The sequence below is a fragment of the Lingula anatina genome, chromosome 1, assembly GCF_051362555.1.
Source record: "Lingula anatina isolate TDL-2025a chromosome 1, LinAna3.0, whole genome shotgun sequence".
Lineage (NCBI taxonomy): Eukaryota > Metazoa > Brachiopoda > Lingulata > Lingulida > Lingulidae > Lingula > Lingula anatina.
Genome location: NC_141767.1, coordinates 16312647 through 16337278, shown reverse-complemented (window position 1 = coordinate 16337278; position 24632 = coordinate 16312647). Strand labels below are relative to the sequence as shown.

Below are 24632 nucleotides of genomic sequence, written 5' to 3'. Positions count from 1 at the left end.
AAACAGAAACAATGGCTATGACTAAACAAACCATAAACATTTTATTGATCCACTTTCTATCATTGGCATTTGCCATGATGAAATTTGATTGGAAAAATGCCTTTTAGCTTTCTAAAACAACCTAATATTTGACCTGGTGCTATTGTGTAGAAATAATGAGTTATGAAACAGTGGAATTTTTCTTTTTATTTTATAGGTAGAATTGAGACAATTGTTTTAGAGGGACATTTAGGTAACATGGTTTGTGAGTGGCCTGCCCCACCAGCCTTTCATGCATGAGTCCACCTGAATGTTTACTCATTATTATACCCAAAAATAACATTAAATTGCTTTTGGTTCAGTGTGATATTCCATTATTATAATGCAGTATCAGCCCTGTAATGTGTATACAAATGTATCTTTGATAGAAGAATATTCAAATTTATTAAAAAAAAACAAATTCAAATAAAAGTTGGACTCTACTATTATGAAATTAAAAATTATAACTCTAAGAGATGTAAAGGACTTTTCATTACATTTTCCATCCTGGGGATTGCTTGGTTTTCTCTTTATAAAAAATTGCTTAAAAATAACTTTATATCAGTATTTTGACTAGTGGTGGCATATGAAAAGATATTAGTTTGCACTTGTGTTTGAACTAATCATTAAATAAAATTTGATTTCAAAAGGGAAAAAATTCAATGTAAACATTTTAAGCTTATGAAATTTGCAGGATTTATGCCAAAGTCTAACAAAAGGCTCTGAACTTGTGTGACAGTTATTTTCTGTGTTGCTTTCTTAATTGATAGTCTTTTGGGGTTGGGGTTCATTACCCTAGGTTCTAGATTCCGATTTTGCCAGCTCGATCTTGATTTCATATATAACCCATGTCGCAATACCAGGCTCTAGTGCACAGCGGCCATGTTAGGCTCGCGTCAATCAAATAGAACGGCTCTGCAGTGAATCTGCAGTTGAATGTCATAAGACCAAAATGAAATGTAAAGCAGATTTAATTCTGCTTTATTTAATTTTATTTGCTGTATTTAAGATGTAAAGTGAAAAAATAAACAATATTCTTCGAACAGAAAAGATATATCCAATGTTTTTGTATTTTTTGCTTATCAAAGAACATTTAGTCCTGAGATGTACACGTGCGCAATACCCATGCTTGCCGTGTGCCAAATTTGACAGCTACACTGTATGCCCGATACCACTATAAGGGCTGCGCAATGGCTACACCAAAATCAGTTTTTAAAGCAGAATGTTGCTTCTATTGTGGCACTGACCTTCGACTGCAAGATATTTTCAATTCAAACTTCGTCAGGCACTTTGCTTCTTGTCTCGTCTGCATGAGATAACATCAGCGCCAGGCGGGAAAGGCAGCTCCAGGCGGCCAAACCTGTGACGTACGAGACTTATGACTTCCAAATATGGATCCAGGCGGACACAGCTGTGACGTGTGACTTCCAAATATGGAAGCGCCCCAGGCAAAATTTTGAAGAAGAACGCCCTCAGATTGTCGCTGTTCGTCAGAGCTAGTAAAAGCGACTCCATCACAAGGTATATTTAAGCTAGTTAGCTTTTACATTGCTCTGACACTCAGGGTAGGGTTCATCAATTGATGATAAATATCATATGAAATCATATATGGGATATTTTTATGTCAAAATCTCTAAAATCGAAATCAAAAACAACAAAGCAAATTTATTTTCACAGGTGTAATAGAGACTGTGGTCCTGGAGTCTCACCTGCAGCATAGAGGGCACCACGCTCACAAGAAGGACCCACAGTTTATCAATGGTCTCCCGGATTTCCACTGCCACATCCGAGAGGACGTTTCCCCAGATCAGAGCCAGATGGTTCACATAGAACACACGGAGAACAGCCACATAAATGTGGTCCATTTCCACCATTTCCCCCCTGGAAGTGTTATAGCATTCAGGTATGTGAGAATCTTATTATGTATGTGGATAGGTACATGTAGATGGTGGTTGTATCTGTTTGTGATGTGTGTGCATGCTCATGTTTACGTGAACTGAATCAGTCTTCTTTAAGACACTGGTACAGACTAAGTAATTAGGCTGATAACATGTTGAGCCTTACAGTATCCATATATGGTGTACTAGGGGTAAATAAATATATTGAAAGCTTCTTTTAATTTGACTTTAAGTCATGATCTAGTTCTTTTCTTTTCTTTCCATTCCAGGATTGCACTAGATCCGGTCTCCACAGCAGCCCTCACCTCCATTGCAACCACCTTCTCACAGCTGCCCCCCATCAAAGACGGCCAGTTCAGTGAGACCAGTCCTTTCCACTCTATTGTCTCCAAGTTAACACTGTCTGACCTGAACAGGGTGCTATACCGCTGCGATAACGAAGAAAGGGATGATGGGAAGGGGTTTGGCGCCTATAATGTGCCCAGATATGGCAGCCTGGTGTACTGTGGATTACAGGGTAAGAAATATGAAGTGATAGCTGCGCTGTAATTTAATGTGATAAATATATGTCAGCTCTGGGTCTAGAATATTATTAGGTATGATATGAAAAGTATTTTTTTTTCTAGTTGTTATTTTCAGTGACAACCTTCAGGCCCATAGGCAATTGGGGAGGGGGAGGGGGGGGGCGGGACCAAACCACCCTTTAGGCAGAAAAGGTTCACTCTGAATCAAAATTTGATCTAGGTTGTATGCCATTTCCAAAGTTGGTGAACTAAGGCGGTAAAAGACGTCCACTTTTTCAACAAAGTAACCCACACACGCCCCTTTGAAAATGCTTAATACAGGCTTGGCTTTTGTCAATGGTTTATATTAATGATTTAATTGAGATTTTAAACAGCTGAATGAATTTGTTAAATGAACATATTTTACATAGGATTCCCTTCATTGTTTCAGGTGTGATGAGTGTGATGGGTCCTATCAGTTTAAGCAATGATCTGGGCCATCCTCTGTGCTGTAATCTTAGAGACGGAGACTGGTTGCCTGGCTACATAGCTGCCAGGCTCAAGGCACAGCCCAGTACTCAACAGGTATGGTCATAGAATATTCATGTAGCTTGTGAGATCTCATTTCTGGTATAGCATAGGTCTGTGGATAATAGAGGCAATTCTCCGTGACTTCTGAAACTCAGGGTAGTTAGAGCGTATTCAGAATGGCGTACTAACTAGTCAGCAGATGAAATATGGCTGACCCACTTGAATGCTGCTGGGAATCTATTCAGTGTCTAATTGGAAATTAAGCAGCAAGCTTTTTAGTTATAGTGGGTTGGCATATTTGATCCGCGGAGCTGTTAGTCTGCTGTACTGAATGTGCTCTTAGACAGATTCAGTATATTAACAATGGAGATGTACTAAGGGATGCAGTTTCTTATGTACCAAATATTTTTGATTGTTATATATTATTTGTAATAATATTATTGAAAATTACTTTTACAATTTATGATTTGTAAAACAGTAAAATGTGCTAACATGATGGTATTATCTGCTTCGAAAGGAAAATGATGAATAAAATAATATTGCGCTATTTGAAGAGTCAAATCCCTAAAACTCAAACAGCATAATAAACTACTGATAATTTTGATTTGCATAGTATTAAGTGCTTATAATTGTCATTTTTATTTCAGCTCGGTGAATGGTTTGAAGCTGTGTTTGAACAATTAAGCAAGCTCCCTCGCTATCTGATCCCTAGCTACTTTGATGCCATCCTCACTCAGACTTCCTCCATAATCCATGATGCAGCCTGGTGTCAAATGTCAACGTAAACTTTCACTTTGACTTGAAGTCTGTTTACATGTAGTGAATGATGAAATAAGGGCTTTAAAGGAAGATTTAATGTATTTTCTCATCTATTTGTTTCTTTAAAATTGCATATCCTTATTGATGGAAAATTAGAGAGAGCTTCTCTTTATCATTAGGATTCACTTGTCTTTGAACAGTTACTCCACAATTTTGAAAGATATAACCATGGCATGAAAAACATACTCTCCTATAGCCTTATTGTTATCTCTGTGTAGTTTCATCAAGACGGGGTCCACATTTGTGAAGGCCCTCTCCCTGGGCTCTGTGCAGATGTGTGGTTATGTGAAGACAGCCAGGCTACCAGATTACTCCCCAGGTACCACAACCAGCGTGCAGAATGCACAGACTGATGATGGGGAAGACAAGGAGGAGGTCTGCCATGATACTCTGTCTGCAGGTGATATAGATAGCAACGAAGTATTTTAATTTTAGTATCAAGGTGATTCTTTGATTTAATCCAACAACTCTATGTTTTGACTTTCAAACAAATGAATGAGTTCTTATATAATGTTGTTTTATTGGATTTTTTTCAACCGGTTGTCTAACTGTGAAATTCTGAGTACTTCTACCATGATAATTTGTCCCTGTCAGAGGCACAATCTGTTTTGTGGATTTTTCAAATGTGCATATGAATTTCATACTGGATTTTTCATCATATTGGAGAATTCATGTAATTAGGTTGTCAAGACCTGTATCATGGAAATTCCTAATAGTTTGCAAGCAAAGTTCTCATATTTATAATTCAAACCACAATTTTGATTTAATTTTTTCCACTTTATTATTGCAGGTCTTCCTCACTTTTCCAGTGGTATATGGAGAAACTGGGGCAGAGATACCTTCATTGCACTGAGAGGACTTCTCCTTATACCTGGGCGCCATGATGTGGCCAGGTGAGAGTCTGTACTGATTTTTATATATACATTTTTTTGTCTGAATTTCTTTATAGATATTGTCATTTATGCAAGAGGCCTAGTATAGTGTATTTTGGTGTGTGATGTTGTTGTGTAGTGATATATAGTGTAGCATAGTGTAGTTATCAACTCTGTATGTGTTTTTGTAAATACGTAAGTTTTTTTCTTCTTTGTATGTCATGATAGTTTCTTTGTCTCCATAATTGTACCTTTTTAGCTTTAGTGACAGAGCTTTTCTTGCCAGTACAGTAGTGCATTCTGTCCCTAAAATATTTTGGGTTTCTGGCCCTTTGAGCCATTAGGGTCTAAAAATCTATTGGCTTAACGTGGAAACACAGACCAGTAACTAGACAAGTTGACAAAATTTGACTGGCCTGGCTTTATTTATATTGGCATTTCGCACAGGGACAGTATTTAAGTACTGGTATTGAAAAGTAATAAAACTTAATGTGCTATTGGAAATAGGGGGGCATGCATATCGAAACTGCCCATATTTTTACATCATGTAATAAGATTATTTTCTTCATTTTCAGAAACCTTATTCTTGCTTATGGATCTTGCATGCGTCATGGCTTGATCCCTAATCTGCTAGGAGATGGGACTCATGCCCGCTACAACTGCCGTGATGCGGTGTGGTGGTGGATGCAGTCTATTAAAGACTACACCAAGATGGTGCCAGACGGGAGCTTACTTCTGCAGGAGTTTGTGTCCAGGATGTACCCTACTGATGACTCTGAACCTCAGAAGTCTGGAGCACATGTAAGTATCATATGCAATGCAATACATTTTTAAGGAGATGTTTTCAATTATCTGTACACAAATTTTTTGTTGGGTCACAAGTTTTTTTGTTTGTTTTTCAAAATTACAGTGACTTGTCTGCACCCTCTTTAAAGTCAAAACTAACATTGGGACCAGAAAAATACTCTTCTGTGTAAATATTTGCCATGAGATATAAATTGAGGAGCTAATTAGCCTTCATAGTATATGTTTATCTTTTTACAGAATTGTCCATTGTATGATGTCATTCAAGAGGCTCTACAAAAACATATTGATGGAATATCATTTAAGGAAAGAAATGCTGGACCAAAGCTTGACATGGATATGACAGATGCAGGTTGGATATCTCTCTTTTTATTTACACCAAATATATATATATATTGTCCATGCACTTGGATTTGATGTGTTGTACCATTTTTAATTAAACAGTGTAGATCTAATGAAACTGGACAGTGACTTACATAGCCTTGTCTCCATGCACATTTCAGAAGGAAATATCAACACCAGGTACTTAAATTGTTTTCACAGTCTGTGTTGGGGAAACTATGTAGCTGTGTAGAATATGCAGACATAGAAAATATGACTTCTGGGATATTTTAAAATCTGGGGCCGGTTTCACAAAGCAGTAGTTAGTTAGCGATCGGTAGTTAGCCTATCGCTAGTTATGAGTGCCGTTTCACGAAGCAATCGCTAGTTCTCTCGCTTGTTATTGTCTCGTTGTTACCTTGGATATTTAACGACTGGTCAGACCAGTTGCTAACTCTAGAGTTTCATCGTACGCATGCGTAATGAGTGAAATAAAAAGGTGGCTTAGTTACCGTTGTCTGTCGTTTGTCTTTGTATCCAATATGGCGGCTACCTTTCTTGCTAACCGTACCTCCAGATGGCAACGTAGACTACGACGTTTTCATTAAAGGCAGAATCTATTAGAATATACACACAATGATGCAATTTACGAGAGGTTGCGCCTAGCTGTGACAAAAAGAGCGGCAAAAAGGTGGTGGAGATCCTTTACGACGACCTCAAAGCAGACATTCTTATGCATTTCCAGCCACCAAAAATTGGAGAGTTAGTGCTTTCGTGACACTTTTACGCAAGAGTTCCACTTACGGCAGACGGTTTCGAGACTACGGTGAGTAACGAGAGAACTAGCGACCGAACTTTACGACTGACCTTAGCGATTAACTACTGCTTCGTGAAACACCCCTCGAAAATCGCTAAGTTTGCTCGTTAGCGAGGTAGTTCAGTAGTTAGTTGTTCTAACTAACTACTGCTTTGTGAAACCGGCCCCAGGATATTATAGCTTTAACCTTTGTGGTCAGGTTTCACTGTCCAGGCCAGTGTGGACATGCAGACAGGGTTCATATCTGGAGGTAATGTCCACAACTGTGGCACCTGGATGGACAAGATGGGCAGCTCAAACCGGGCAGGGAATAAAGGAAAACCTGCCACTCCAAGGTGAAAACAAATATTAATTTAGTTTTATTTATTTATGTTTTTAATATTTTTAAATGTTTGTATTGATATGCTGGAAAAGTGTTAGGGGGAAATCTATAAAAATGAACTTTGTAAATCAAAACAACCCTAGGTTTGGTTGCTGTATATTTTTAAAAGCAGATAATTTAAACTTCTTGCTGTGCACTATTCTATTTGTATACTTTAGATTTATTATTATTATTTCTTTTTCACAGAGATGGCTCAGCTGTTGAACTTATTGGTCTCAGTAAGTCGGTGTTAAGGTGGTTGATAAGGATGAATGAAGAGGGAGCTTATCCTTACAGTGGAGTGAAAGCAAAGACAAAATGTAAGAATACTACATACAGTTGGAATTGTTTTACATGGTGTTGATGCAGGCTGCTTTGCATGTAATTTTTTTGATTGGTTAACAATACTTAATTTTAACATTTAAAGAACTATTAAATAGAAGAAATCAGACTCATTATCTACTTGAAAGAGTCAGTTTATATCAAATTTTACTTGTAACTTTTCCAAATATGAGTCTGGATTCATAGATTTTGTATCTTTTATACCAGTTCATAGTATATAAACTTTGTCCACTCTACTGTCCAGTTTTATAAAGTATAAAAAAGGGAATAATGGAAGAAACATTTCTCTCACATCAGCTCAGGAAGTGACCATTACCTTCAAGGACTGGGACAAGAAAATCCAGGCTAGTTTTGAGAGATATTTCTGGATCCACACCAGTCCTGTCCCAGAGTACGAACCACGCCCCTCCCTGGTGAACAAACGAGGCATGTACAAGGACTCCCATGGTGCCAGCCAGGAGTGGGCTGACTACCAGCTGAGACCCAACTTCTGTGTGGCCATGGTGGTGGTATGTAGTGTAGAACTCTATGGAAATATTCAGTTTAAGGCTCTGTTCTCACAACTTTTAGATTGATCTATCACAGCGGGGAGTCTCACTAGATTACTGTCAGATAATCCGCCTTAAGTGTCCGTCCCCGCCTACTACAAGCAGAAAGGGATAATTAACTTTCATGTCCGCCCGGCTGACAGCTATTTAGCGTGAACCCCCAGGGAGTTAGGTCGATCCAATGTAGGTCGATCTAATCTATGAGAATGGGGTGTAAGGGTTAACTTACTTCATTTTGTAGTGGTGATCATGTTTTGTTAATGGCTAATTACTGTGGTAGAATTTAAAATAATTTAGCATTGTGTGGGCTTTTGTAGCTTTTTTATTGGTTTTTTAATTCCATTCATTTGTTTTAATTTTTATATATTATTTATTAATGAATATTAGTTTTTTTGGGGGGGTTAAGTATGAAAATCTTAGTTTGTGGGTGACTTTTTCTTTTCAAATTGAAGAAATTTACTTTAGTCTCCAATTTATGCATATTTCCTTTTGAACCTTAGTTTTGCAATGATTATGTGAAGAAGCCTTTTTATGTACAGACACAGATGTGTCTGTACATATAGCCATCATCTGCGTCTGTCGTCGCCGTCGTCGCCGTCGCCGTGCACTTTTACCGATAACACGATAAGTGGAAAACCATTTTACCTTTTGACTTGAAACTTGCAGAACTGATGAATATTCATAATACGCAGGTCAAGTTCGAAAATCAGCATGATCGGGTCATTTTTAGGGAATTTATGCTGTTTTTTCACTTTTTTCAGCATATATGCAGCACCGATAACACGATAAGTGGAAAACCATTTTACCTTTTGACTTGAAACTTACAGAACTGATGAATATTCATAATACGCAGGTCAAGTTCGAAAATCAGCATGATCGGGTTACTTTTATGGAATTTATGCTGTTTTTTCACTTTTTTCAGCATGTATGCAGCACCGATAACACGATAAGTGGAAAACCATTTTACCTTTTGACTTGAAACTTACAGAACTGATGAATATTCATAATACGCAGGTGGAGTTCGAAAATCAGCATGATCGGGTCACTTTTAGGGAATTTATGCTGTTTTTTCACTTTTTTCAGCATATATGCAGCACCGATAACACGATAAGTGGAAAACCATTTTACCTTTTGACTTGAAACTTACAGAACTGATGAATATTCATAATACGCAGGTGGAGTTCGAAAATCAGCATGATCGGGTCACTTTTAGGGAATTTATGCTGTTTTTTCACTTTTTTCAGCATATATGCAGCACCGATAACACGATAAGTGGAAAACCATTTTACTTTTTGACTTGAAACTTACAGAACTGATGAATTTTCATAATACGCAGGTCAAGTTCGAAAATCAGCATGATCGGGTCACTTTTAGGTAATTGTACCACCAGCGTTAGCGCTGGCGGTACACATGGTTTCGGTCCCGTCCGGATCGTTCCGCCGGCTCCGTTGGCTCCGCCGGCTCCGCCGGACGGCTACCGTTACCGCTTCTCCTCCTAGACGGTAAGGGCCCCCGTACCCATCTCATGGATTTAGGTCACCTATAATCTCAACTCGTTCCACGTAAAATTTGGGCTTTGTCGGTATTGGGGTCTGGGTGTGGCACTCATTGCAATGCACCCTTGTCTAAAAATGGCAAAATTAAATGCTAATTATCTACCCTACGGAAGGAGTTATGGGAAAAATTTCTATAGACGGCTTTCCAAAAGTCATATGTGTAGATTTCAAATATATCCTTGGATTTGACCTTTGACCTCTACTTCAAGGTCAAATGGGCCAAAATTTTCAAAAAAATGAAATTTTTTACGAAAAAAATTTTTTTTGCCCTGTTATTCAGACACCACACAGACTTAACCAATAATATTATTGGAAAGTGTTACCCTTCAGGTCATCTTTCATCTCCATGAATTTGGGGTCAATCGGTGCATTTTCACGGGAGTAGCGGCCATAAGATACCGAAACTGAAAACTGTCTCTAATTCGGGAACCGTTAATGCTAGAGACCCATTCTTTTTTGCATTTTGTAGAGCATGTAAAGCCCAACACTGGAGGTGGTCTCGGTTTTTTTGTATTCCATACGGTTTTCGAGTTACGCTGTATCAAAAAGTACATATTGGTGGTAAAAGCAAAATGTGCAGTACGGTAATGGATAATAAATTTTGAACTCTGGAAAAATAAAACATAAGGCTTGGCAAAGCAGACAACTTGTGTTCAAAAATGACATTATTTCATCAAATTTGAACTTCTGAAACTTCAGAGCACCTCCTATTTCAAGAATTTTGACCAAAATGACATTTTCTTTATTTTAATTAATTTTTTCTGTACGAAATTTAAGGCACATTATGGTAACTCCAAAATTATAACATCTAGTCCCTTATATCTCCAAAACTGGCAGAGATAGGTCCATAGTTACTATTGAACTTGAATGGGAAGTCATATACTGGCAATCTAAATGTGACCTTGAAATTGACCTTTGACCTACTTTTCACCATGAACTGAACTTTGCAAATTTTTCTTCCCTTTTATCTCCAAAACTGGCAGAGATAGGTCCATAGTTACTATTGAACTTGAAAAGGAAGTCATATACTGGCAATCTAAATGTGACCTTAAAATTGACCTTTGACCTACTTTACACCATGAACTGAATTTTGCAAATTTTGCTTCCCTTTTATCTCCAAAACTGGCTGAGATAGGTCCATAGTTACTATTGAACTTGAAAAGGAAGTCATATACTGGGAATCTAAATGTGACCTTAAAATTGACCTTTGACCTACTTTACACCATGAACTGAATTTTGCAAATTTTGCTTTCCTTTTATCTCCAAAACTGGCTGAGATAGGTCCGTAGTTACTATTGAACTTGAATAGGAAGTCATATACTGGCATGATAAATGTGACATTAAAATTGACCTTTGTCCTACTTTTCACCATAAACTGAACTTTGCAAATTTTGCTTCCCTTTTATCTCCAAAACTGGCAGAGATAGGTCCATAGTTACTATTGAACTTGAATAGAAAGTCATATACTGGCAATCTAAATGTGACCTTGAAATTGACCTTTGACCTACTTTTCACCATGAACTGAATTTTGCAAATTTTGCTTCCCTTTTATCTCCAAAACTGGATTCAAGTCATATACTGGCAATTTACTGTGACCTTGAAATTGACCCTTGACCTACCTTACGAAGAATTTAAATTTGATTGCACCATATATATTTTTTGCAATAGTTTAAAAATTCTTGTTGATTGCATTTTTACAGCTTGTCAAGCACAAAACTTTTGGCTGTGTCCCTTATTTTGTGTATGTGGGGGTCTATACGAATGCGCTTGCTCCAGCTGGTGGTACAATATTTGGAGGCGGTATCGCCTCTCTGATCCTCTAGTTTATGCTGTTTTTTCATTATTTTCAATATAAATGCAACACTGATAACACAATATAAGAAAAAACGGATTGGCCAATTGTAAATATACTCACAGGAGTGGTCAATCTTACTAAAACGCAGGTTGAGTTCGAAAATAAGCATAATCGGGCCATTACTTAAGAAGTTATACTGTTTTTTCACATTTCCTCAGATTCAATTCTTAGGCATGTTAACAGTCTCATTATTTAACTAATAAGATGCCTAAAAGTGTTTGTTTGATATTTCCTGCATCTTTACAACATTGTTAGTTGATTATGTAAAAAACATGGTAAACTTGTTATCATGTATTGTGTAATAAAGTGTCAAAAATGGAAATAAACTCATATCATTGCAGTTTGTCAGATTCAATCATCCACTATGTTCAGAATCTCAGAATGGAGGAAATTGGACATTTAACACTGTTCTATTGATACTTTTCCCATCTCATCAATTTTCTTAGTTGGACATATAAAAATGGCAGTAAAATGTGTATTTTGTTTTATGTTAAAAAAGTGTTAAAAATGGAAATAAACCCATTTCAGAACAGTGTTGTCTTGTTTACATTTTGGCATTATCAAGGCGTGACTTTGAAGTTCCATGGGCCTGAAGACCTTTGCTAGTCACATTTTCTGAATATCTGTGATACAAATATTTTATAATTAAAAATTGATGGTCATTAAGCTGTTAAACATTATGTAATATTGCATCAAAATTTGAAGAAACTCCCATTTTGGGCACTGCTTCCATGATGACCATTTAAGGAAAATCATGTCACTTACTGTTTTCAAACTTACAGGATAGAAACATGGGACTAAAATACAGCTTCAGTAGGCAATGCAGTCTGTTTGGTTTTTTTTTTTTTTTTTTTTTTTTTTTTTTTCAGTTAAACAGTTTTTTGTGAAAATTTAATTTTTCACATATTGGCATTTTCAAGGTGTGACTTTAAAGTTCCATGATCTTGAAGACTTTTGCTTGTCACATTTTCTGAATGTCCATGTTACTAATATTTTATTAATAACATTTGATTGTCATTATGCTGTTAAACATTATGTAATGTTGCATCAGAATTTGAAGAAATCCCTATTTTGGGCACTGCTCCTATGATGACCATTTAAGGGAAATCATGTCACTTACTGTTCTCAAACTTACAGGAAAGAAACATGGGTCTAACATACAGCTTCAATAGGCAACGCAGTCTGTTTGGTAAATTTTTCTGGCAATTTAACAGTTTTTTGTGAAAATTTAATTTTTCACTTATTTGCATCTTTATTTTCTGTTCTTTGTCTGTACATTTGACAGCTTTGCTGCCTTGTTTGTACTTGAAATTTCAATTGAAAGATTAATTTGATAAAGTTTGCAACCTAACTTCCTTTTTGTGATTTCCAGGCTCCAGAATTGTTCACTCCCACTAATGCTTGGACTGCCCTGACCCTGGCAGAGAATGTGCTTCTGGGACCTCTGGGCATGAAAACATTGGATCCTAGGTAAAAATACACACAAGTGATAAGATTTAGAATTGCTAAGAACTCAGAACCATTAGGCTGCAATCAAGACTTATTTAACAGATATTAACTACCAGCAGTAAAGATAGTATAATTTTTTTTTTTTTGTCGTACTTGTCATGAACATATGCTGGGTTTGATTAAATAATATATAAAAAATAATTCCCTTCAGAATCACATGAAACCCAGTCAGTAAGGTGAAAGTTTGATACTTTTTGATATTGGAATTTTATTTTTTATTTTTATTTTTTTTTATTTTTTATTTTATTATTATTTTTTTTAATGACTCCAAATTATCAAGCATAACTTTGGTATTTCAGTGACTGGGCATATGATGGAGATTATGACAATGATGATGACTCTGGAAACCCAAAGAGAGCCAAAGGATTCAACTACCACCAGGGACCTGTGAGTAACACCCTTGGTTTCAGAGGTCACTGGACACTCTTATATGTTACCAGTCTGTGTGTGTGTTTATGTGTGTGTCTGCGCGCGCGTGTAGTCATCCAGGTCCAGGTCCAGACACTGAAAATGATAGATGTGTGTGATCAGTGCAGCAATAAGATACACAGAGAAGTAAATATAAATAATATAAATAGTGAAAGTATCAGATGTATTAGCACAAATGGGTATAACTCGAATTGTACTAACAAAAAGTCAGTTGGCACTTACTTACATTTGAATTTTACAATGCTTTCCATATTGTTTTAATTTTTTTCTTTTTTTTGATTTTATTTAATATATTATTATTCACAGGAATGGCTGTGGCCAATAGGGTACTTTCTACGTGCCAAGCTGCTGTTTGCTAAGATCCTGGACAAGAGTAAGCCAGGCTTGCTGGATGACACGGTGAAATGTGTGAAGAGAATTTTGTCCAAACATCACCAGGAGATTATCAGTTCTCACTGGAGGTCCTTGCCAGAACTCACTAATAGTAATGGCAAGGTAGGTGAATAATAAAGTAAAGACAGCTTGCATTGAGTATATGTAAGTGAAAAGGTGAACAGATTTTTCGGAAGGACAAGGGAATTGTGTCAGTTGATTTTTCTGTTTTGTTTTTCTGTTTCAACACAGTTGATCCAGGGATCTGTTAGTTCCCTGTTCTGAATACTATGGAATCCCAGGAGGGCCAAGCGGAAAAAAAAAATTAAAAAAAAAATTTGAAAAAAAAATTTGAAAAAAAAAAAAATTAAAAAAAAATTGAAAAAAAAAATTTTGAAAAAAAAAAAAAATTTGAAAAAAAAAATTAAAAAAAAATTGAAAAAAAAAATTTTGAAAAAAAAAAAAATTTGAAAAAAAAAATTAAAAAAAAATTGAAAAAAAATTTTTTTTTGAAAAAAAAATTGCGAAATTTGCGAGATCGCGTGTAATCCCGCGAGATCGCGCGTAATCCCGCGTGGTCGCGCGAAATCCCGAGAGGTCAATCGTGTTTCATTTTCAAGATGAAATTTAAAAAAAACACAAAATCTCGCGAGAAAGTGCGAGAAAGAAAAAAGCATTGGCGAATGAGGCAGGGAGGGGCTGTTCAAAATGCCGACATTGCACCGAACATGAAGAGGAGGATGTCATTTGTAAAGGGAAAACCGCCCAACAGACTGGGATATTGGCTCCATGCTAGGCCAATGCCACGATGAGAAGGGATTTTATGGAGCTAGAATATTAAAAAAAACACTCTTTAGTACCACCAGCATGTACGCTGGCAGTATTCATGGCTTTAGTCCCGACCTATCTCATATGGCTCTGCAGGGTGTCGTGAACTACAAGTCACCGTTACCGCTTCTCCTCCTAGAGCGCATTATTTCAAGGTCAAACAGGTCACATTTTTCTAAAATTGCTAACTTTCTTGTGGAAAACAGTTATTATTGTCTATTTTCAGAAACTAAACAGATCTAATCTATAATACAATGGGCAGGTGTTACCCTTAGGGTAATCTTTGATCTTCGTGAGTTTGGGGTCAATTGGGGCATTTTCAGACGAGTAGTGGCTATTAGATGCCAAACTAAAAACTCTCTAATTCTGGAACCATCATTGCTAGAGACCTTGTTTTTTCATTTTGTAGAGCTTTGCATGCGCAACACTGCAGGTTTTTTGTATTTTTTATTTTTTTCGTTAGGGCTCGGGCATTGTTCTGTATCAAATAGTTCAACATCCAATATTCAGATGTGAAAATAAAATGTAAAATACACCAAAATTAGCAGAGATACACCCATTGTTACTACTGAACTTGAATAGGAAGGAGCAAACTGGTAATCAAAAATGATAGGACAATTTTATTAAAGTTGTGCTGTTTTTATCATTGACTTAATTGTTGAAAATGGAAGTAAACTCATTAGTTATAGTTCTCACTTGTGAACATAGTGGAATTTTCAAATATCATGGGCCTGAATACCTTTGCTAATTAATTTTTTTGTAAATACCATTTTAACTGCATTGCATAATTAAGAATTGGTGGTGATTATGCTCTTAAGCATTATGTAATATAGCATCAAAAGTGAGGGAAAATAAATTTTGGTCACTCTCACCTTAATGGCCATAAACGTCATGCTACTCGTGGCTCTCAAACCTACTGAAAGGGTTCTTGGTCTGAATTGTACCTAGACTTGGACCAGTTTGACTGCCTTTTATGTGCGTTCAATATTTTTTAAATATTAGCATTTTTATTGAGGGATTTAACCCCCAAAGGCATGAAGTCAAATGGCAGTGAACTTTTATACATTATACTATTATGATAGACAGTTCAAGGTTGTATCATTACGTAAAATTGTATCAGATTTGGCAAAACAAATTGTGTACTGCCAAAAGTAACATTATAAAGAAAAAACAGTGACATATAAGTTTGAAAATCCAATAATAATTCTTAAGCACAGATCAAATTGGGAACCCAGCTTGTTTTTTTTTTTCTGAAATTTATGCATTTTTATTTGAATGTTCATATTTCTCTTGCTTGCATATTTTAACTGTGAATTTGAACTGACATGGGTATGCTAGTAACATATTCCTAACAGACATATACCTGCAATGCTGTTCAACTTCCTGTTAAGCATACTGTATTTTGCATCAGTATTGACAGTTACCTACTTTGTGCATTTTTTAAATTCTTTTTTTGTAGTTTTGACAGCTATGCTGGGATAGAGACTTTGAATTATATGTATTGTCAAGTTTATTGAAAAGTGGTTGAATTTTTATGTACTGACAGGTGTGACACCAGCATCTCCATGCACATAAAGAGATAACACCATCAAGGGAAAACCAATTTACCTTTTTGTCTTACAGAACTTGTGGTTTCATAAAAATGGGTTGTGTAGCCTGTTGCGCATTGTATTAATGTATCAAAAAAAGGAAAATAACCTCTTTTGTGATTCTTTATTCTCTTTTTTCCTGTACAGCAATTTGGAATTTGCAGGTTGGTGCAGAAACATTAATATTACATTTTACACATATGTAGATGACTGTAATGCAGATCTTTCTAGGATGAAGTGTCTCCTTAGTTGAATATAACTCTCCTCTTCAGTGGATATTTCTATTGTCAAGTGGTTAGTGGCAGTGAAGTTAGTTGCTTCATTATAGAAGTCCTGTGGCACACGAGCAGATTGTTCATAGTTCAGTGTTTTTTCTCGTGCAACTTCTGCCAAATCTCTATCACTGACAGTGAATCCACACTGGTGACCGCCTGCAAATATATATTGCATAAAATATGTAGGTTGATTTACCTTAAGCCAGTTGTTCCATTTAGTCACATAGCCATGCCACAAGAACATGGTGATGTGTAAAATTGACTACGTGTTCATATTTAAAGTAAAAGATTTTTAATACAAAAATGTCTTAAGTTTTAAATATTTCAATCTTTTATATGCTAAACATGTAACTGATATTGCCAAATTTACCATATAAATGTGGAAATGCATAAATGTCATTTGGAGCAGCACCAGTGGGTAACCACACCTGCCTTTGGTGTCTTATTTTGTGGTTGTTCCACCACAGTTGAAATGCATCTATATCATGTTGTATCAGAGGCAAGTAAACAAATACCATGCACCACTTGTCAATGCAACTGTGTCTGTCATACCAACCATCTCTGTGCAAACCCTGAAAAGTATAATACTTGTGAATTTATCAGTCATTCTATGATATGCCAATGGATTAAAACTCTCTTTAGGAAAGTTGACCAGAAACACTGAAATAATTGCATGACATCAGAATAGTGCGTGATCCAACTACAGGCTTTAATAGACATCCTTGTGACAAATGGGTAAATATAATAAGAAATTTACATACCTGGTTCAGTGGTGAAGGCCCCATGATGTGACTATCGGAGAAAGCATGCTGATCACTGCTATTTCTTCTTAGGAACATTTGGCATTCAATTAAGTCTACATTCTCTGTCCCTGGGTCACTTCTAGTTCTATTAGGGCAGACTATTAAAAAACGGTAACTATTAGCACAGATGTTTAAGAAGACCACAGTGTTGAAATATACCCCAAACTAGTATGTTACAATGGCAAAATCAGAAATGGATAATACTAGTAAACTCTTTTAAACCCAGTAGTGTGTGGTTAGATAAGGGATAGAGTTTTTTCAAATTGGTTTTTTACTTAAAACAGTACATTATATACATACACAAAAATTTGCGTGAAAATGTATCAATGCATCCATGTATGTAAATATGGAAGAACTGAAACTTGTCATTACCATCCACAGACCAAATCCAATTTGGTCCCTGAAAAGAAATAGTTGATGTTATCACATGAAAACCTAAAATTAAATGTCATTTTGAAAGTATATACATGTGAATAATCTGACTGATACATTCCTCAAATGAACGAATCAAACAACTTTTACTGATAAGTGGCTCCATCATACAATTATCTTTCTATAATCTTAAGTTAGTTGAAACTGACAGTATGATGACTTGGCAATTTTTGTGACCAGAAAAGGGTTTAAGACTAAATAGTTTTCCACATATTGTGTTATCGCTGAAAGTGCATGGCTTAAATGATCAAGACAGATAGGTCTCTGTGTCTATACATAAAAATAATATTTATCTGTGATTTAAAAACTCGTCGATTTAAAGCCCTTTGTATCCTTAGTTTCCGACCTTCATGATCAACTTCATGCAATATCTCTTGCACATCAATTCTTAGGATAGAGTAACAGAATAATATAATTTAATAGAAGTGAAACAAAAATAGATTTTTACTTTCATTTTTTAATTAACTGCTTAATTGCAAAAATTAATCCTTTGCTTAACTAACCTTTTTACTTTCTTGTGATATTTCTGGCGACACTGATCATATATTCGCCTCACACCTGCCAGTCCCCCACAAACAACGAATTCTTGTTGAATAATATCCTTCATAAAAAGATATGACTCACACATTAAAATGACCATTTATTATGTATATAACCTTATTAAATTATAATTGGAAATATAAATCACTGTAAGATGTCAATATTTTTATTTTATTTGTACAAAGGGGATAATTAAGTTTTGGATTGTAACAGACTTTCTATCAGACATATCTATATACTAGTACTGTACTGGTTGGTTGGTGTATTTATGCCATCTCCTCTATTCTAAGACTTGAGTGATCAAAATACTACAGATATTATTTCAACATACAGATTGATTCAAAGTAGGCAGCATCAAAATTATTGCTTACCCTTAATTCTTGGACAGGGACATGTTCATGTCGCTTGATTTCAAGAACATTTAACCTTCTCTTGAGGGTTCTTTCACTGACAGTGAAAAAGAAAATAATTAAAAATAATTAGATCCTTTCTGAACTTATTACCTGCTTTAAGATATTCAGTGAGCTGACAACTTTAAAGTTTGCCCTTCATGCAATAGGATTTTGCAGATTTTTATGGGAATCTATATGAAAATGATAACACGGACCAAGACTTTTCTGGGGATTCATGCCATTTAAAATCACCACTTGTAATTTTCAACAAAAATTCCAGGAGTCCAAGCCATCATTAAAAAAAAACTATCCAGTGATGTCAGCAGCTGTCCAATTAATAGTTAAGTTTGTCACCAAGAAAAGACTTGACGTGGGCGATAAGCAATGAGCTTCACTAACAATAAGAATTAAACATGACATTGATTGACACAAAGATTTCTCTACAAAAAAGCAAATATAAATAAGCATTTGTTGCCACAAAGAATTCTACACAAAAATATTTACCTCCAGGTAATACCAATGTCCTTTAAATATTCTAATATCAAAGCTTTGCTTTTATAATGTTCCACTAGATTATTGAGGAAAACCTTTAAATCTGAAATTCAAAAATAAAATGAATTTTTTACATGAAGCAATGACAGACTATAGATGACTTATAAGAGATACAATTAAACATACACACATTATAAGGCAATTTCATTTAGTATGCTCTTTTGTTTATTACAAAATGGATGTGAATTTTTTCTGATATTTTTCCTCGAGATATATATATATATATATCATACTTGTAGCCCAAAGAAAAGCTTTGATAATAACACTGGAGATGTGTGCCTCAACATAAGAGGTGAATTATACAGGCTAAATCCACCTAATTCAATTTTATGATTTATATTTTATATTTTCTTAAATCAACTTCTGTTTCATGCTCTCATAAAATAACTATTATTTGAATTGACAAACTGAAGCCCAAGAATTAAAAATATTTCAATTAATATCATATATGAAACTATTTCAATTCTTATTGTATTTTAACACAAATAACTTGGTAGATCCATGTTGAAAAAAGACAAACACTGAATTTGCTCACCAAATTTGTAGTCCTGATCCATGGGCAAGTGCCCACAGTTGACACAATGTCTGATGGTTCTAATTTTTCGGTATCCTGGACATCGACATTGCCTTTTGTTACAAGCACCGACGACACTCTACAAACGTAAATTACAAATGAAAAGCAATACTTTCAACATTCCTATCCTTAACGGGAACTGTACACGTGTGGTTTAATAATTGTTTCGAGGAAGTCTAATGAAAAATACTGTAAATTTATGTAAATGTATGTTAAATAAGTTAAATACCCAATGAAGAAGTTTGCATAACCAGTCAGTGTCACTGTGTCAGGAAAGGCGACATATTTATTTAACCGGTGTTGCTATCTTCTTTTATTGCCCCTAGTACGTTCTAATACTAGTAATAGTAAAGAAATAAGACTAAGAGGACACTCGTCCTTGATTCACTAATAATACTATACGTCACACTATCATCTGCATAAAGAATAAAGAGAAAACAACTTACGTGCAATATATTATCACATCCGCATGATTTACAAATGGGAATGTGAGCCTGTTGTTCATAGTCCGTGCTATGTTGGCATTTTAAACACATCGTGGCTTCTTCCGCCATGTTTCTATTCTCGCAATTTCTCGTGAGATATCGTGATTTTTTTTCTCTTTTTCTTGATTTCCTTTTGAAATAAAATTTGCTCGGTATCGCGGGATTTCACGTGGCCACGCAGGATTACGCGCGATCTCGCGGGATTACACGCGATCTCGCAAATTTCGCAATTTTTTTTTTCAAAAAAATTTTTTTTTCAAATGTTTTTTTTCAATTTTTTTTTTTTCAAATTTTTTTTTTTTTTTCAAAAAAAAATTTTTTTTTCAATTTTTTTTTCGCTTGGCCCTCCTGGGATTCCATAGAATACACTCTAATATCAGTTTTCCAAGTGGTGTACACCCTATGTTTTTGAGTTTACTGGAAATTAACCTCCACTCTCAGCATACCTCTACAGTTCCCAGTATTCTCTGAAACTCAGGGCGGTGATCTATCACCATGTTATATGTAAACCTGACTATTTTATACCTTCTAGCCATGTCGCCACAGCAGCTCCGCCCAGGCATGGAGTGTCTCCTGTGTCCTGGAAGTCCTCTATGATCTGGAGAAGATGGACACCAAGGCACAGAAACGAAGAAAAAGCAAGTCCTAAAGAGGTTTTGCTCTAACATAGCACAATTGGGTGTGACTGAGGAGCATTTTTATTTTTTATTTTTTTTTATTATTATTTTTTTTTACATGCATTAGTGAAATTCACCTGTCTCCATCTCTGTTTGTAGTGGCTCAAAATTTTAAAAAAAGTTGCTCACTTGTTTTTGCCAACAGTTTTAGATATGATGTATTTTGGTGATGAAGAAGGAAAAAGTGTTGAAATTTATGGGAAAATGACTCTTTTCATATATATAAAGGTCCAATAATCATTATGCGACTTAAACAAACTTTGAAACTGTTTTAGATAAGACAACAAATAGTCTTTAGTATGTATCCCATCTGCTCTATTTTATTTGGGAATACCACCATCATATGTTTATTATGAGGAAAAAAATGTTACACAATTGCTTTATAGGCCAGTCACCTCAGGTTGTTTCTATATTCAGAAAGAATTACTTTTGCTTATTGATAGTATCTCTTCTACTTAAGAAAATCATATATAAAGTGGGGTTGGTTAAAGGTAGTATTCATAAGTCTTAAGGTTGTTTATCATGTCACAGGGGAATAGGCTTTTTAGATTTTTGTGTTTGCAATATTTTTAATATTAATTTTCTGTATCTCTATAGTAACCTGTACTTAAAATATGGTAGTATAACCCTGTAGCATTTTCCATTCCATCAAAGTTTTTAAAGCTTACCGTGTAACAGTTTGAAGTCAATAAGATATTACCAAAGAGTGCCTAAACAGAGACTGTGTAGCCTTTCAATTAGACAAAATGAGCTTGAGGTAAATAAGTTACATTCTGTTATGGAATGTTATTGTGCCCAACTTAAAAACTCAGCCAAGGTCTAGGGATTTGACATTTAGGTTCTGAAGTCAAAAGATGGATTTCAGAGACTAAATGAACTTAATTATGCAATGCTAGCAGTGCTTTTTTTTCCTATCTCACCATCTGTTTTTTGGAAGATCTGACCCGATTTCCCACATGTGATTGCTGTATTGTTACCTGATAAGCATCTAATGAATTAACGTTGGACATTTTTATTTTATGGACAAAATCAGCGTTTTGATACTCAGATAGGTCAGTAGACTCAAGAGTAGTAATATGTCAAAACCTCCTTAGGATGTGACCTTTATCTGATGGTTAAAATAAAGGCACTTTTGTGAAATCGACAATAGCTGCTCCTTTGATAACAATGTAGTTTCCATAGTTACCTCATGGTCTCTATAAACTATGATTAGTAGTTAAAGATAATGCCAAGGGGCAGTGCATTAGTATGTTAGTGTTTGTTTTGAAAAGGTTTACAGATGTGGCATTTTATGAAGAAAATGTGCCAAATAAGTAGTTAATAACAGTTAATATGAGAATTTATCTTGTTGTTATTTTTGTGAATTGCATGTTTGAGTGACTTACACTCTTCCAGTTGTCCAGTACCAAATTTAAACTAATGAGATTTGTTGCAATGGAAAGTTTTACCAGTTCGTTTGGTATATTTCATGACATTTTTTATTCCTAAAGAACTTTCATTGTAAACTGTCTTAATGTGACATAAGCAGTTTATGTTGTTTTGCAGTTTATTATTATTTTTTAACTGTCAATCCAAGTTGGTAAAACCATAATTTTGTTTTGGTCTGTTCATTCTTATTTTTCTTTGTTGTTTTTCAATAGCTGGGTTATCGGTCAAGTTCTTTCAAAGCATTTGAAAACTGGATTTTAAGCACTCCTATAAGTTAAATGGTTTGTTATATTGAAATTTGTATTTAATTCAGTATTATATGTTCTTTCTCTTACTTTTGCCCAGCTTTTATGCCTGTGGGTGGTGTACAATGTAAATGTAGCTGCTTTGGCTTTCTTATTTCATACCAATTCCAGTATTGTTGTAACATTTGAATTGTAGCTTGTCCTCATTGTATTGTATTGTGTTGTATTTTATATGCCATGGGGTTAATCCCATGCATGTTCTTCTATCTTTGTTTGCTCCATGAGTACAACATGCATTGATTGGGTTATTTTAACAGCAGATACTCTGTGGGCCCTCTGTTAATTAATGTTATCACATGTTAATGATTGTGATCTTGTTTGTTAATTCCAAAAGATTTAATTGGGATTGAAATATTAGTATTTACACAAGGAAATGAAGCCCATAATGAATGATAATATAATTAAAAAAAGATGTTAACACCCACACACATGTTACTTGTCTTTTTGAATTCTGAATTAATTCCATTCTTTTTTGCCCAGGGACTTTGATGTCTGAGCAGTAATGTTATATCTGACCTGTTTGCTTCAGAAATGTAATAACACCGTGAAGTGCTCGCTTGCATCTCCCTCGTCATGCTTGTTGACACATTTTTTCACTGTAAATTTAGTGAGACTGGAAGAGACAGTCCACTAAAGAATATTAAACCAGAAATTTGTCCTAACTTTGAGATTTTAAGAGACGGACAGTGCTACATTTCAGTGCACTACAACTGGTTTGTCTTGGCTCAAACTAGACCAAAATGTATGGTTTGAAATATACTAAAATATCAATCTCCAGTTCGCTCGTACGCGTCTCTGCTCAGCGGTCTATTCCTATGTGTGGCATAATAACACTTATTGTCCCTTATTGACTCTCATTTGTAAATAGTAAATACACTTGATCCATGTATGAATGGTGTGTTTTATAGTATAAACCGAGTCCGAACATTTTCTCCAAAGTTACCCGGTACAATCCTTTTTTTAATTGTCATATAGTTTAGCCTTGCCTCTTGTTTTTGTGCTGCCATCGTCCCTTGCTTGTATATTTGCAAGGTCTGCTGTCTAAATTATTTTGGCTGGTAGAATTCCAGGAAACCCTCTAACATAATCAGTGAAAATATAATTATTAGCAAGAAAACCATGACTAATACCTCTTTCAGTTTCTTAGAAGTAATTTTACAACTGGGGCTTTACTAGTCCACTTGGGCTTGAAGTGTGTTGTTATCAGACAAGAAGCTTTCAAAAGTAATCTTTTCAGGCTCCTATACGGAAAAGAATTACCAAAGGTGATTTAGATTGCTTTTCATTTGGTTTTTGTCTACTTAAACTTATTGACTCCGAAAAAAAAAACATTAAGCGCCCTGAGACTCCTGCGACGCATTTAGATATTCAAAAGAAGATGACTGGAATTCACTCCCGAGTTTCAAATGAAACATGTGCTGTTTCCAATTGCATGTAGTAGAGAGCCGAGTTTCCAGTGTCCTCCGACACCCGGGTACCAGGTTGAATATACGTGCATTTAAAACTCGTTTTCGTATAGTACTTTCTATATTTTTGATGCCTTTACCATTCATATGAATTTTTTTTTATGTATGGTTGCTTTTCCAGAGAACTTGCTTGTGAATGGGTTTATTTATTTCGTACAGATTAATGCAAAAATCCGCGTAAAATCGACATAATTGGTTCATGATGTCGAGATGTTACATCTCAAACTATGCACTAGTTATTGCACCCAATTTCCAACCAGTCAACACTGTCGCAGAATGGTTTTTGATAACTAAGATTATGGAATCTCACATGATTTTGAATCAACTTGACGTTCTTGTACATGTTGTATCAAGGGCATATTTTGACAAGATAGAATTTATGTGATAATCCTTGCACTGGGTTCAAGCTAATCTTGCTGATGTCATATTTCCTTAAATATCTATGCCATCACCGTCCTATGACCAAGCATGGGGCTGACCACTCCCCTGTTATCAGAGCGTGATTTGCAGTTTTTTTTTTTCGTGCAACTGACAGCGTAATGACTTTTTTCAAAATTTTTCTAATATTCTTTCGTTTTTGTTTAATGTAAACTAAATCTGACGACGCAAAGCCATAAAACTGTCGGATGTTTTCAATGTGCCAAATGATGTTTGATCAAAGGCATGTACAAACGTGAAAGTAAACAAATGCTGCTGGTCTTTGTCAGATTTCCTTTCAATTATTGATTATT

General features: G+C 35.3%; 2 protein-coding genes across 6 annotated transcripts in view; one reads left to right on the top strand and one right to left on the bottom strand.

Moving 5' to 3' along the window:
* The window catches only part of LOC106156752 (glycogen debranching enzyme), a 32133-nt gene extending 9274 nt beyond the window's left edge, over positions 1-22859 (top strand). The window contains exons 16-31 of one of the 2 annotated variants that reach the window (XM_013532157.3): positions 197-232; positions 1696-1921; positions 2186-2433; positions 2871-3004; positions 3598-3731; positions 3988-4169; positions 4560-4662; positions 5217-5442; positions 5686-5797; positions 6783-6918; positions 7152-7264; positions 7584-7795; positions 12618-12715; positions 13054-13141; positions 13490-13678; positions 20558-22859. In XM_013532157.3, coding sequence (XP_013387611.2) covers positions 197-232; positions 1696-1921; positions 2186-2433; positions 2871-3004; positions 3598-3731; positions 3988-4169; positions 4560-4662; positions 5217-5442; positions 5686-5797; positions 6783-6918; positions 7152-7264; positions 7584-7795; positions 12618-12715; positions 13054-13141; positions 13490-13678; positions 20558-20674 — 2354 coding nt within the window. In that variant the 3' untranslated portion in view covers positions 20675-22859. The remainder of the gene's footprint in view (positions 1-196; positions 233-1695; positions 1922-2185; positions 2434-2870; positions 3005-3597; positions 3732-3987; positions 4170-4559; positions 4663-5216; positions 5443-5685; positions 5798-6782; positions 6919-7151; positions 7265-7583; positions 7796-12617; positions 12716-13053; positions 13142-13489; positions 13679-20557) is intronic. The other variant, XM_013532159.3, reaches the window with a different exon arrangement.
* LOC147764020 (uncharacterized) lies at positions 16082-20251 on the bottom strand. Of its 4 annotated transcripts, none has more exons than XM_086999402.1 (9): positions 19987-20251; positions 19502-19619; positions 18919-19009; positions 18394-18469; positions 17986-18083; positions 17351-17450; positions 17009-17148; positions 16618-16819; positions 16082-16403 (listed from the first exon to the last, which is right to left on the bottom strand). In XM_086999402.1, exons 1-7 carry the CDS (start codon positions 20092-20094, stop codon positions 17104-17106), a joined length of 636 nt encoding a protein of 211 aa, XP_086855528.1. In that variant the 5' UTR covers positions 20095-20251; the 3' UTR covers positions 16082-16403; positions 16618-16819; positions 17009-17103. The 4 variants fall into 4 exon arrangements, with proteins under 4 accessions (XP_086855528.1, XP_086855529.1, XP_086855531.1 ...); XM_086999403.1 differs by having other exon boundaries at positions 17423-17450; positions 19987-20249; XM_086999405.1 differs by lacking the exon at positions 17351-17450 and having other exon boundaries at positions 19987-20248.
* Positions 22860-24632: the final 1773 nt, after the last annotated feature.